This window comes from Piliocolobus tephrosceles, chromosome 11, assembly GCF_002776525.5.
Source record: "Piliocolobus tephrosceles isolate RC106 chromosome 11, ASM277652v3, whole genome shotgun sequence".
In the NCBI taxonomy this organism is placed as follows: domain Eukaryota; kingdom Metazoa; phylum Chordata; class Mammalia; order Primates; family Cercopithecidae; genus Piliocolobus; species Piliocolobus tephrosceles.
Genome location: NC_045444.1, coordinates 88,908,400 through 88,923,075, shown reverse-complemented (window position 1 = coordinate 88,923,075; position 14,676 = coordinate 88,908,400). Strand labels below are relative to the sequence as shown.

General features: G+C 41.2%; 1 protein-coding gene across 2 annotated transcripts in view; it reads right to left on the bottom strand.

Annotated features, from left to right (window-relative positions):
• BMPR2 (bone morphogenetic protein receptor type 2) overlaps window positions 1–14,676 on the bottom strand; it is a 209,081-nt gene that overhangs the window by 81,873 nt on the left and 112,532 nt on the right. For both annotated transcript variants that reach the window (XM_023219105.2, XM_023219097.2), the window contains exon 3: window positions 12,957–13,127. In XM_023219105.2, coding sequence (XP_023074873.1) covers window positions 12,957–13,127 — 171 coding nt within the window. The remainder of the gene's footprint in view (window positions 1–12,956; window positions 13,128–14,676) is intronic.

The following is a 14,676-nucleotide window of genomic DNA, read 5'->3' as shown; positions in this document are numbered from 1 at the left end:
TTTGTAATTTTAAAACGTGTTTTTGTTAAAATTTTTATGTTTTTTGTTTTGTTTTGTTTTTGTTTTTTAAGACAGGTTCTCACTCTGTAGTCTAGGCTGGAGTGCATTGGCACAATCTTGGATTATAGCAACTTCCGCCTCCCAGACTCAAGTGATCCTCCCATCTCAGTCTCCCAAGTAGCAGGGATCACAGGTGTGTGCCACTACCCCCAGCTAGTTTTTGTATTTTTGGTACAGATCAGGTTTCTCCATGTTGCCCAGACTGATCTCAAACTCCTGGGATCAAGCAATCCACCTGCTTTGGCCTCCCAAAGTGCTGGGACTACAGGCATGAGTCACTGTGCCCTGCCATAATGAAAAATTTTAAAGGAGAAAAAACTCACCATCACCAAACTTTCTAATTATTATTATATGGCCATGAGCAAAAGTTCTGTTTCTGAATTTTATATTTTAATTTCTTTCTTCAAACTTCAACAGATAAAAGTATTTGAGGCTGGCGGAGCAAGATGGCCGAATAGGAACAGCTCCAGTCTCCATCTCCCAGCGCGAGCGACACAGAAGACCGGTGATTTCTGCATTTTCAACTGAGGTACTGGGGTCATCTCACTCGGGAGTGCCGGACAATCCGTGCGGGTCGGCTGCTGCAGCCTGACCAGCGAGAGCTGAAGCAGGGCGAGGCATCGCCTCACCTGGGAAGCGCGAGGGGGAAGGGAGTCCCTTTTCCTAGCCAGGGGAACTGAGACACACAACACCTGGAAAATCAGGTAACTCCCACCCCAATACTGCGCTATAACACCGGCACACCGGAGAATATATCCCACACCTGGCCGGGAGGGTCCCACGCCCACGGAGCCTCCCTCCTTGCTAACACAGCAGTCTGCAGCAATCTAACCGCAAGGCAGCAGTGAGGCTGGGGGAGGGGTGCCCGCCATCACTGAGGCTTAAGTAGGTAAATAAAGCCGCTGGGAAGCTCGAACTGGGTGGAGCTCACAGCAGCTTAAGGAAACCTGCCTGTCTCTGTAGACTCCGCCTCTGGGGACAGGGCTCAGCTAAAGGAGCAGAAGCCTGTGCAGACGCGAACGACTCTGTCTGACGGCTTTGAAGAGAGCAGTGGATCTCCCAACATGGAGGTTGAGATCTGAGAAGGGGCAGGCTGCCTGCTCAAGTGGGTCCCTGACCCCTGAGTAGCCTAACTGGGAGACATCCCCCACTAGAGGCAGTCTGACACCCCACACCTCACAGGGTGGAGTACACCCCTGAGAGGAAGCTTCCAAAGCAAGAATCAGACAGGTGCACTTGCTGTTCAGCAATATTCTGTCTTCTGCAACCTCTGCTGCTGATACCCAGGCAAACAGGGTCTGGAGTGGACCTCAAGCAATCTCCAACAGACCTATAGCTGAGGGTCCTGACTGTCAGAAGGAAAACTATCAAACAGGAAGGACACCTATACCAAAACCCCTCAGTACGTCACCATCATCAAAGACCAGAGACAGATAAAACCACAAAGATGGGGAAAAAGCAGGGCAGAAAAGCTGGAAATTCAAAAAATAAGAGCGCATCTCCTCCTGCAAAGGAGCACAGCCCATCGCCAGCAATGGATCAAAGCTGGTCAGAGAATGATTTTGATGAGATGAGAGAAGAAGGCTTCAGTCCATCAAACCTCTCAGAGCTAAAGGAGGAATTACGTACCCAGCGCAAAGAAACTAAAAATCTTGAAAAAAGAGTGGAAGAATTGACAGCTAGACTAATTAATGCAGAGAAGGTCATAAATGAAATGACAGAGATGAAAACCATGACACGAGAAATACGTGACAAATGCACAAGCTTCAGTAACCGACTCGATCAACTGGAAGAAAGAGTATCAGCGATGGAGGATCAAATGAATGAAATGAAGCGAGAAGAGAAACCAAAAGAAAAAAGAAGAAAAAGAAATGAACAAAGCCTGCAAGAAGTATGGGATTATGTAAAAAGACCAAATCTACGTCTGATTGGGGTGCCTGAAAGTGAGGGGGAAAATGGAACCAAATTGGAAAACACTCTACAGGATATCATCCAGGAGAACTTCCCCAACCTAGCAGGGCAGGCCAACATTCAAATTCAGGAAATACAGAGAACGCCACAAAGATACTCCTCCAGAAGAGCAACTCCAAGACACATAATTGCCAGATTCACCAAAGTTGAAATGAAGGAAAAAATCTTAAGGGCAGCCAGAGAGAAAGGTCGGGTTACCCACAAAGGGAAGCCCATCAGACTGACAGCAGATCTCTCGGCAGAAACTCTACAAGCCAGAAGAGAGTGGGGGCCAATATTCAACGTTCTTAAAGAAAAGAATTTTAAACCCAGAATTTCATATCCAGCCAAACTAAGTTTCATAAGTGAAGGAGAAATAAAATTCTTTACAGATAAGCAAATGCTTAGAGATTTTGTCACCATCAGGCCTGCCTTACAAGAGACCCTAAAGGAAGCCCTAAACATGGAAAGGAACAACCGGTACCAGCCATTGAAAAACATGCCAAAATGTAAAGACCATCGAGGCTAGGAAGAAACTGCATCAACTAATGAGCAAAATAACCAGTTAATATCATAATGGCAGGATCAAGTTCACACATAACAATATTAACCTTAAATGTAAATGGACTAAATGCTCCAATTAAAAGACACAGACTGGCAAACTGGATAAAGAGTCAAGACCCATCAGTCTGCTGTCTTCAGGAGACCCATCTCACATGCAGAGACATACATAGGCTCAAAATAAAGGGATGGAGGAAGATCTACCAAGCAAATGGAGAACAAAAAAAAGCAGGGGTTGCAATCCTAGTCTCTGATAAAACAGACTTTAAACCATCAAAGATCAAAAGAGACAAAGAAGGCCATTACATAATGGTAAAGGGATCAATTCAACAGGAAGAGCTAACTATCCTAAATATATATGCACCCAATACAGGAGCACCCAGATTCATAAAGCAAGTCCTTAGAGACTTACAAAGAGACTTAGACTCCCATACAATAATAATGGGAGACTTCAACACTCCACTGTCAACATTAGACAGATCAACGAGACAGAAAGTTAACAAGGGTATCCAGGAATTGAACTCATCTCTGCACCAAGCGGACCTAATAGACATCTATAGAACTCTCCACCCCAAGTCAACAGAATATACATTCTTCTCAGCACCACATCGCACTTATTCCAAAATTGACCACATAATTGGAAGTAAAGCACTCCTCAGCAAATGTAAAAGAACAGAAATTATAACAAACTGTCTCTCAGACCACAGTGCAATCAAACTAGAACTCAGGACTAAGAAACTCAATCAAAACCGCTCAACTACATGGAAACTGAACAACCTGCTCCTGAATGACTACTGGGTACATAACGAAATGAAAGCAGAAATAAAGATGTTCTTTGAAACCAATGAGAACAAAGATACAACATACCAGAATCTCTGGGACACATTTAAAGCAGTGTGTAGAGGGAAATTTATAGCACTAAGTGCCCACAAGAGAAAGCAGGAAAGATCTAAAATTGACACTCTAACATCACAATTAAAAGAACTAGAGAGGCAAGAGCAAACACATTCAAAAGCTAGCAGAAGGCAAGAAATAACTAAGATCAGAGCAGAACTGAAGGAGATAGAGACACAAAAAACCCTCCAAAAAATCAATGAATCCAGGAGTTGGTTTTTTGAAAAGATCAACAAAATTGACAGACCACCAGCAAGGCTAATAAAGAAGAAAAGAGAGAGGAATCAAATAGATGCAATAAAAAATGATAAAGGGGATATCACCACCAACCCCACAGAAATACAAACTACCATCAGAGAATACTATAAACACCTCTACGCAAATCAACTAGAAAATCTAGAAGAAATGGATAATTTCCTGGACACTTACACTCTCCCAAGACTAAACCAGGAAGAAGTTGAATCCCTGAATAGACCAATAGCAGGCTCTGAAATTGAGGCAACAATTAATAGCCTACCCACCAAAAAAAGCCCAGGACCAGATGGATTCACAGCTGAATTCTACCAGAGGTACAAGGAGGAGCTGGTACCATTCCTTCTGAAACTATTCCAATCAACAGAAAAAGAGGGAATCCTCCCTAACTCATTTTATGAGGCCAACATCATCTTGATACCAAAGCCTGGCAGAGACACAACAAAAAAAGAGAATTTTAGACCAATCTCCCTGATGAACATCGATGCAAAAATCCTCAATAAAATACTGGCAAACTGGATTCAGCAGCACATCAAAAAGCTTATCCACCATGATCAAGTGGGCTTCATCCCTGGGATGCAAGGCTGGTTCAACATTCGCAAATCAATAAACGTAATCCAGCATATAAACAGAACCAAAGACAAGAACCACATGATTATCTCAATAGATGCAGAAAAGGCTTTTGACAAAATTCAACAGCCCTTCATGCTAAAAACGCTCAACAAATTCGGTATTGATGGAACGTACCTCAAAATAATAGGAGCTATTTATGACAAACCCACAGCTAATATCATACTGAATGGGCAAAAACTGGAAAAATTCCCTTTGAAAACTGGCACAAGACAGGGATGCCCTCTCTCACCACTCCTATTCAACATAGTGTTGGAAGTTCTGGCTAGGGCAATCAGGCAAGAGAAAGAAATCAAGGGTATTCAGTTAGGTAAAGAAGAAGTCAAATCGTCCCTGTTTGCAGATGACTTGATTGTATATTTAGAAAACCCCATCGTCTCAGCCCAAAATCTTCTTAAGCTGATAAGCAACTTCAGCAAAGTCTCAGGATACAAAATTAATGTGCAAAAATCACAAGCATTCTTATACACCAGTAACAGACAAGCAGAGAGCCAAATCAGGAATGAACTTCCATTCACAATTGCTTCAAAGAGAATAAAATACCTAGGAATCCAACTTACAAGGGATGTAAAGGACCTCTTCAAGGAGAACTACAAACCACTGCTCAGTGAAATCAAAGAGGACACAAACAAATGGAAGAACATACCATGCTCATGGATAGGAAGAATCAATATCGTGAAAATGGCCATACTGCCCAAGGTTATTTATAGATTCAATGCCATCCCCATCAAGCTACCAATGAGTTTCTTCACCGAATTGGAAAAAACTGCTTTAAAGTTCATATGGAACCAAAAAAGAGCCCGCATTGCCAAGACAATCCTAAGTCAAAAGGACAAAGCTGGAGGCGTCATGCTACCTGACTTCAAACTATACTACAAGGCTACAGTAACCAAAACAGCATGGTACTGGTACCAAAACAGAGATATAGACCAATGGAACAGAACGGAGCCCTCAGAAATAATGCCACACATCTACAACCATCTGATCTTTGACAAACCTGACAAAAACAAGAAATGAGGAAAGGATTCCCTATTTAATAAATGGTGCTGGGAAAATTGGCTAGCCATAAGTAGAAAGCTGAAACTGGATCCTTTCCTTACTCCTTATACGAAGATTAATTCAAGATGGATTAGAGACTTAAATGTTAGACCTAATACCATAAAAACCCTAGAAGAAAATCTAGGTAGTACCATTCAGGACACAGGCATGGGCAAGGACTTCATGTCTAAAACACCAAAAGCAACGGCAGCAAAAGCCAAAATTGACAAATGGGATCTAATTAAACTAAAGAGCTTCTGCACAGCAAAAGAAACTACCATCAGAGTGAACAGGCAACCTACAGAATGGGAGAAAATTTTTGCAATCCACTCATCTGACAAAGGGCTAATTTCCAGAATCTACAAAGAACTCAAACAAATATACAAGAAAAAAACAAACAACCCCATCCAAAAGTGGGGAAAGGATATGAACAGACATTTCTCAAAAGAAGACATTCATACAGCCAACAGACACATGAAAAAATGCTCATCATCACCCGCCATCAGAGAAATGCAAATCAAAACCACAATGAGATACCATCTCACACCAGTTAGAATGGCAATCATTAAAAAATCAGGAAACAACAGGTGTTGGAGAGGATGTGGAGAAATAGGAACACTTTTACACTGTTGGTGGGATTGTAAACTAGTTCAACCATTATGGAAAACAGTATGGCAATTCCTCAAGGATCTAGAACTAGATGTACCATATGACCCAGCCATCCCACTACTGGGTATATACCCAAAGGATTATAAATTATGCTACTACGAAGACACATGCACACGTATGTTTATTGCGGCACTATTCACAATAGCAAAGACTTGGAATCAACCCAAATGTCCATCAGTGACAGACTGGATTAAGAAAATGTGGCGGCCGGGCGCGGTGGCTCAAGCCTGTAATCCCAGCACTTTGGGAGGCCGAGACGGGCGGATCACGAGGTCAGGAGATCGAGACCATCCTGGCTAATACGGTGAAACCCCGTCTCTGATAGAAAATACAAAAAAAACTAGCCGGGTGATGAGGCGGGCGCCTGTAGTCCCAGCTACTCGGGAGGCTGAGGCAGGAGAATGGCATGAACCCGGGAGGCGGAGCTTGCAGTGAGCTGAGATCTGGCCACTGCACTCCAGCCTGGGCGGCAGAGCAAGACTCCGTCTCAAAAAAAAAAAAAAAAAGAAAATGTGGCACATATACACCATGGAATACTATGCAGCCATAAAAAAGGATGAGTTTGCATCCTTTGTAGGGATATGGATGCAGCTGGAAACCATCATTCTTAGCAAACTATCACAAGAAGAGAAAACCAAACACCGCATGTTCTCACTCATAGGTGGGAACTGAACAATGAGCTCACTTGGACTCGGGAAGGGGAACATCACACAATGGGTGATGGGGAGGGGGGAGGGGGGAGGGATTGCATTGGGGAGTTATACCTGATATAAATGATGAATTGATGGGTGCTGACGAGTTGATGGGTGCAGCACACCAACATGGCACATATATACATATGTAACAAACCTGCACGTTATGCACATGTACCCTAGAACTTAAAGTATAATAAAAAAAAAAAAAAAGTATTTTTATTTTGGTTAAACACCTAGCATTTGCAGACTAAATGTCTGACATTTGATGTAACAGTAGTTATTTTTCTTGAGGTTCGTGCAGAAGCCAAAATTGATCTTGTTTGCTAACTTCAACTTCATTCAATTTTTTTGTCTGAAGAACAAAATATATAAATTAATGCTTCCAAATTAGAGCGATTTACTTAAACACTTTTCCTTTTTATTGCAACAGCATTACTGATTCCTAGTTGGCAGTATTCCTACTTTTGGGTCAAAAGGTTATAGTAAACTAAACTAAGACCCAGGTAACAATCTGAAATGTAAGGCAGCTATAAAGATCTTTGAGGATGATGTATGAACAAATTCACTTTCTCTTTTTCTTTTTGAGACGGAGTCTCTGTCACCCAGGCTGGAGTGTAGTGGTGCAATCTCAGCTCACTGCAATCTCTGCCTCTGGGTTCAAGTGATTCTTCTGCTTCAGCCTCCCAAGTAGCTGGGATTACAGGCACATGCCACCACACCTGGCTAATTTTTGTATTTTTAGTAGAGATGGGGTTTCACCGTGTTGGCCAGACTGGCATGGAACTCTGAACCTCAGGTGATCCACCCACCTTGGCCTCCCAAAGTGCTGGGATTATAGGCGTGAGCCACCGCACCTGGCCACTTTCCCTCTTTCATCTACCTAAAGATACAAGTGAAAATTAGAGACTTCGTTTTGTTTGTGAAAAATGAATGTATCCAATTCAATACAATCTTCTAATAGAAGCTAATGGCCTTCAGTAGGCAGAAACTATAGCTATAAAGAAAATTTCCTATGGCTTTCAGTTTAGTGCTTCATCAACAAATCAAAGCAAATAACCCAAAACTGATGATCCTAGAGTACGGCCTGATAAAATTTATTGACTAAGAAAATTTTTGAGATGTGCTATATTTTAACTTTTTAAACTTTAGAAATTGTTTAATCTTTTTATTTGGAAATAATTTAAAACTTACACAACAGTCGCAAGAATAGTACAAAGAATATAGCATATACTTTCACCCAGATTTACCTATTCACCTATTGATACCATTTTACTTTTTGCTTTTATTATCTCTCTCTTTCTACACACACACACACACACATACACACACACCTTTTTTTGAACCATTACACAGTAGAATCATGGTCCTTTATTCTTACACTTCTTAGATTATTTCCTAAGAATATGGTTATTCTCTTATAAAACCACAGTATTGTTATCAGTTTCAGCACATTTAACATTGAAACATTTTTCTCTAATCATCATGTCCTTTATCACATTCTTCTCATCCAGTAAAAGACAGGCATTGCCTAGTTGTCCAGTCTTTTTAGCTTCCTTTGACCTAGACCTTTCCCACAGTCTGTTTTATATGACATTCACATTTTTGAAAAATATGATCCCCCTTTTTGTAATAGAACATTCCTAATTTGGGGTTTGTGTGATGTTACCTCATGATTAAATTCAGGTTATGCATTCTTGACTGGAATATAGTACTATATTAGTTACATGTCCTCTAGGTATCATGGATTTCCATGTGTCCTTCTTTAATAATGTTAATTTTTACTATCTGGTCAAGGTGTCCATTTTTCCCATTTTATAATTACTAATTTTTCCCTTGAGATATGTGGGAGGCATGCAAATATCCTGGCTTCTCATTGAAACTGCCCCTAGATTTAGGATCCTTTGATGATTCTTGCCTGGTCCAATCCTTAACACAATGGTTGCAGAATGATAAGCTGCCAACTCCAGCAATCCTACATTTACCAGTTGGCACTTGACATTCTACTCATGATTCATTTTCCTTCCAGTGGTTCACAATTCATTAATGTACTTAATTGTTTAGCACTCAAATTGACCCACATTTAGCTAGTGGGAGTTCCTTCCAGCTGGCTCCTGTGTCCTTATGACAAGTCTCCATGATATTTTTAGGTACTTCTTTCCTTCCTTTTTTGGCTTTGTTTTATTTTTGAGACAGGGCCTCACTCTATTGCCCAGGCTGGAGTACAGTGGCCTGATCACAGCTCACTGCAGCCTTGACTTCCCAAGTTCAAGTGATCCTCCCACCTCAGCCTCCCAAGTAGCTGGAACTACAGGCGTGTGCCACACCTGGCTATTTTTAAATTTTTTTTGAGATAAGGTCTATGTTGCCCAGGCTGGTTGTGAACTTCTGGGATCAAGCAGTCCTCTTGCCTTGGCTTCCCAAAGTGCTGGGATTACAGGCTCTTTCTTTACTTTCTTACAAAAATTATTAAAACATTACAAGATGTCCCAGGCTTATCTTGTATCTATCCTGCTCCAGTCTTGGAATAAATCATTTTTCTAAGAAGCCTTGGTCCCTTATTTTTATTTTTTGAGACAGTGTTTCACTCTTGTTGCCCAGGCTGGAGTGCAATGGCGTGATCTCGGCTCACTGCAACCTCCGCCTCCCAGGTTCAAGCAATTCTCCTGTCTCAGCTTCCCGGGTAGCTGGGATTACAGGCATCTGCCACCACACCCAGCTAATTTTTGTATTTTTACTAGAGTCCGGGTTTTATCATATTGGTCAGGCTGGTCTTGAATACCTGACTTCGTGATTCGCCTGCCCTGGCTTCCCAAAGTGCTGGGATTACAGGCATAAGCCACTGTGCCCAGCCACCTTAGTTCCTTTTTAGTGGGGAATGGTATTAGAGACTAAGATCTGGGCATTATGAATAGTCACTGCTACTGGGGTACTGTTGCTTGTTATCCTTTTCAATGAATAGAGATTCAAAAATACATGCATTTGCATGTGTATATAAATACATTTATACATATATCTATATTTACACATGTACACAGCCACATATACATTCATGTAACACACACATACGCATATTTTTAAAATTATAAGTCATACTGATACTTTGAATTGCAATCTATTTGCATGGGTTTCTCTTCTGTCTTCCCCATTTGATAACTGTGTATCCCTCTTTCTTCAGTAAGAACCCTGACTCCCAAGTACATCAACTCATTTTCTTTTTTTTGAGACGGAATCTCGGTCCGCTGCCAGACTGGAGTGCAGTGGCGCAATCTCAGCTCACTGCAACCTCCACCTCCTGGGTTCGAGCTGAGGTCTCCTGCCTGAACTGGGACTCAGTTCAGGTAGCTGGGACTAACGGTGCGCACCAACACGTCCAGCTAATTTTTGTATTTTTAGTAGAGACGGGGTTTCACCATGTTGGCCAGGATGGTCTTGAACTCTTTACCTCGTGATCTGCCCATCTTGGTCTCCCAAAGTGCTGGGATTACAGGTATGAGCCACCACGCCCAGCCTCAACTCATTTTTTTTTTTTTTTTTTTTGAGACGGAGTCTTGCTCTGTCGGCCCAGGCTGGAGTGCAGTGGCGTGATCTTGGCTTACTGCAAGTTCTGCCTCCCGGGTTCACACCATTCTCCTGCCTCAGCCTCCCGAATAGCTGGGACTACAGGTGCCATCACGCCTGGCTAATTTTTTTTGTATTTGTAGTAGAGACGGGGTTTCACTGTGTTAGCCAGGATGGTCTCGATCTCCTGACCTCATGATCCACCCGCCTTGGCCTCCCAAAGTGCTGGGATTACAGGTGTGACCCACCGCGCCCGGCCAACTCATTTTCTTAATCCTATAGTACATCTACAATGGTTTCAGAATTGGTTTGCCCACACTACTAAAAGACAAAAATCTTCTCAAAAGAGTTCAGTATTTGTTTGCAATTCTCCCCATCCTTTATATCACATCTTGCACAAGAGTGCATATAGTTAAATACTGTGCTTAAAAACCACTTGGATGAGTTCTTTTTCTCTTAAGCGTTTTTCTTTTTTTTTTTCTTATCTTTCAATAACTTTGGTATCAGGGTAGTTATTGTAGTAATATGAAATACAATTGGGGCCGGGCGTGGTGGCTCACACCTGTAATCCCAGCACTTTGGGAGGCTGAGGTGGGCGGATCATCTGAGGTCGGGAATTCGAGACCAGCCTGGCCAACATGGAGAAACCCTATCTCCACTAAAAACACAACAATTAGCCAGGCATGGTGGCGGGCACCTGTAATCCTGGCTACTTGGGAGGCTGAGACAGGAGAATCACTTGAATCCAGGAGGCGGACGTTACAGTGAGCCGAGATTGTGCCACTGCACTCTAGCCTGGGTAACAAGAGCAAGACTCTGTCTCAAAAAAATAAATAAATAAAATTAAAATAATATTGGGTTCATTTATTTCAGTCTACTTATACTGTCAGGAATTTTTATCCTTTCCGTTTGTAGGTACTTAATTTTTTTTGCTTATGTAGAATAGTGACACGATACCAATAGTAAAAACTATATACAAAAAGCTACACTCAGGCCGGGCGTGGTGGCTCACATCTGTTATGTTATCCCAGCACTTTGGGAGGCCGAGGCGGGCGGATCACCTGAGCTTGGGAGTTTGAGACCAGCCTTACCAACATGGAGAAACCCCGTCTCTACTAAAAATACAAAATTAGCCAGGCGTGGTGGCACATGCCTGATCCCAGCTACTAGGGAGGCTGAGGCAGGAGAATCGCTTGAACCTGGGAGGCGGAGGTTGTGGTGAGCTGAGATTGCACCATTGCACTCCAGCCTGGGCAACAAGAACGAAACTCCGTCTCTAAAAACAAAACAAAACAAAACAAAAACAAAAAAAGCTACATTCAGAACAGTCACTCTTTTCCATATTCTTTCTGTCTCATTCCTTGGATCCCTTATAAATAACCAAGTTCATTATTTTCTAATTTATTCTTTGTTTCTTTTTGTAAAGATAAGTCAATAATAGATATGCTTTTTTAATTTTCCTTCCAGTCCTATACAACAGAGCCTACTATATATACTTTTTTGCATCTAATATTACCGGTGAAAATCACTCTGTGTTAGTTCATAGAAATCTTATTTTTTTCTTATAGCTGTATAGTTGATACTCCATTACATGTATGTACCATAGTATATTTCAACTAATCTCCTATTCTTGGACATTTACTTCCTAATATTGTGCAGTTACAAATAACACTGCAATAAACAACTCAATGTCTATGTATATTCATACTATTGAAGATGTATCTTCCAGATAAATTCCAAGAAACGTGAAAACGAGGTGAAAGAGTAAGCACACATGTAGTTGTCTTAACCAAATTTCCCTCCATACATGTTGGAAAGTACTATATTTTATTTTATTTTGAGACAGAGTCTCGCTGTGTCACCTAGGTTAGAGGGCAGTGGCACAATCGCTACAGCCTCAACTTTGCAGGCTCAAGCAATTCTCCAACCTCAGCCTCCCAAACAGCTGAACTACACATGTGCACCACCACATCTGGCTAATTTATTTATTGTTTTGGTAGAGATGGGATCTCACTATGTTGCCCAGGCCGGTCTTCAATTCCTGGGCTCAAGTGATCCTCCTCCTCTGGCCTCCTAAAGTGATGAAATTACAGGTATGAACCACTGTGCCTGGCCAGTACTATATTTTACCAAAGTTATTTAGTAATATATTGGTGCCTTGGAAGTCCTAGTGCATCTCTTTCGGATTTCAGGTGTTTGCCAGATGTAATCTTACGATGCTGGAACTCTACCTCTTACTCCTACCAACCTTGAACTTTTTTTTTTTTTTTTTTTTTAGGTTCATTCTTGTTGCCCAGGCTGGAGTGCAATGGCTCAATCTTGGCTCACTGCAACCTCCACCTCCCAGGTTGAAGCAATTCTCCTGTCTTAGCCTCCTGAGTAGCTAGGATTACAGGCATGTGCCACCACGCCTGGCTAATTTTTTGTATTTTTAGTAGAGATGGGATTTCACCACATTGGCTAGGCTGGTCTCAAACTTCCGACCTCAGGTGATCTGCCCACCTCGGCCTCCCAAAGTGCTGGGATTACAGGCATGAGCCATCACGCCCGGCCTCAACCTTGAATGTTTTTTATGGTTTTTTTTTTTTTTTCTATTTTGCAAATCTTTGGAGAAAGGAAATACAAAGAAAAGTTAGTTACTTTACTTACTGAGTGGTGTTGTGTCAGGAGGTGGAAAATTCTCGGTAAAGTTGACATTACATAAATCTGTGCTACAACAGCAGAAACGGTATGTTCCATTCTGAATTGAGGGAGGAGTGGTAGTTACTACACATTCTTCATAGTGACACTCTTGGGGATCTCCAATGTGAGACCAACATCCTATAAATCAATATGAATACAAAAAAGTTAGGAGACAATACGATAAAGAAAACTAAAAGAAAAACAACAAACTCAGCAGTAATTTCAATAAATGTGAGAGTACGTGTAAGCTATGAAGCAGTTTTGCAAATCAACGGGAAACACATTTTTAAGAAACAGAAAAATGGTAAAGGATACAAAAGACATTTCATGGGGGGAAAAAGGAAAATGTTTAACTGCATGATTAATCTAAGATTTATTTGTTTGTTTGTTTGTTTGTTTGTTTATTATTTATTTATTTATTTATTGAGACAGAGTTTCGCTCTTGTTGCCCAGGCTAGAGTGTAATATCGCGATCTCAGCTCACTGCAATCTCCACCTCCTGGGTTCAAGCGATTCTCCTACCTCAGCCTCCCAAGCAGCTGGGATTACAGACATGTACCACCGCCACATCTGGCTAATTTTGTATTTTTAGTAGAGATGGGGTTTCTTCACGTTGGTCAGGCCAGTCTCAAACTCCTGACCTCAGGTGATCTGCCCACCTCGGCCTCCCAAAGTGCTGGGATTACAGGTGTAAGCCACCACGCCCAGCTAATCGAAGAATTACTAAAGCAAGAGTAAGGTTTCATTTTTGTCTACACAAAGTATATTATTCTAGGTTTAAAAAATAATATGGCTGGGCACCGTGGCTCACGCCTAGAATCCCAGCACTTTGGGAAGCCAAAGCAGGAGGATCACTTGAGCCCAGGAATTTGAGACCAGCCTGGGCAACACAGCCATACCACATCTCTACAAACAACAATTAGCTGGGCATGGTGGTGCCTGCCTGTGGTCCTACTGACTTGGGAGGATTGCTTGAGCCCATGAGGTCGAGCCATGAATGTGCCACTGCACTCTATCCTGAGCGACAGAGTGACATTCTGTCTCAAAACTAAATAGATAGATAGATACATAGATAGATAGATAAATAAATAATATACATCAGAAAAATGATTCAGTAACAAAGACACCTTCATACAGTGTTGGAGGAAATATAAATGAACAGTACAGTACTTTTAGAAAGCCACATGGAAATTTTTATACAGAATCTTTAAAATATTGCTATATCTTATAACCTAATAATTCTACATCAAGGGATCTATTTCAAGGAAAAAATCACATACAATCAATTATGTTCAAAGTTGTTCACTGAACAACCGTGTTTCACTCTGCATTACAGTGAAAACATGAAAATAACATAATGTTTACCAATAGAATAATCTGTAAGTAAACTATGATACATGTATACAATGACATGTTGTGCAAAAGTTAAAAAGGTTTTCAGAGATTCTTTAAAGACATGGAAAAAATGCTTATAATTAGGGTGGAGAAAACTGGATATGAAATTATTTATACAGTATGTTCCTAATATTTTAAAAAGTACACGCATATAAAAACATAAAGGCATGTGGAAAGGCACCTGAAGAAAATAAACTAATACAGTAAAAGTATTTTTAAAGAGTGTATTACTGTAGACTTTTGTTTTCTTTATAGTTCTCTATATATTCCAAAATTCATAGAATGGACATGT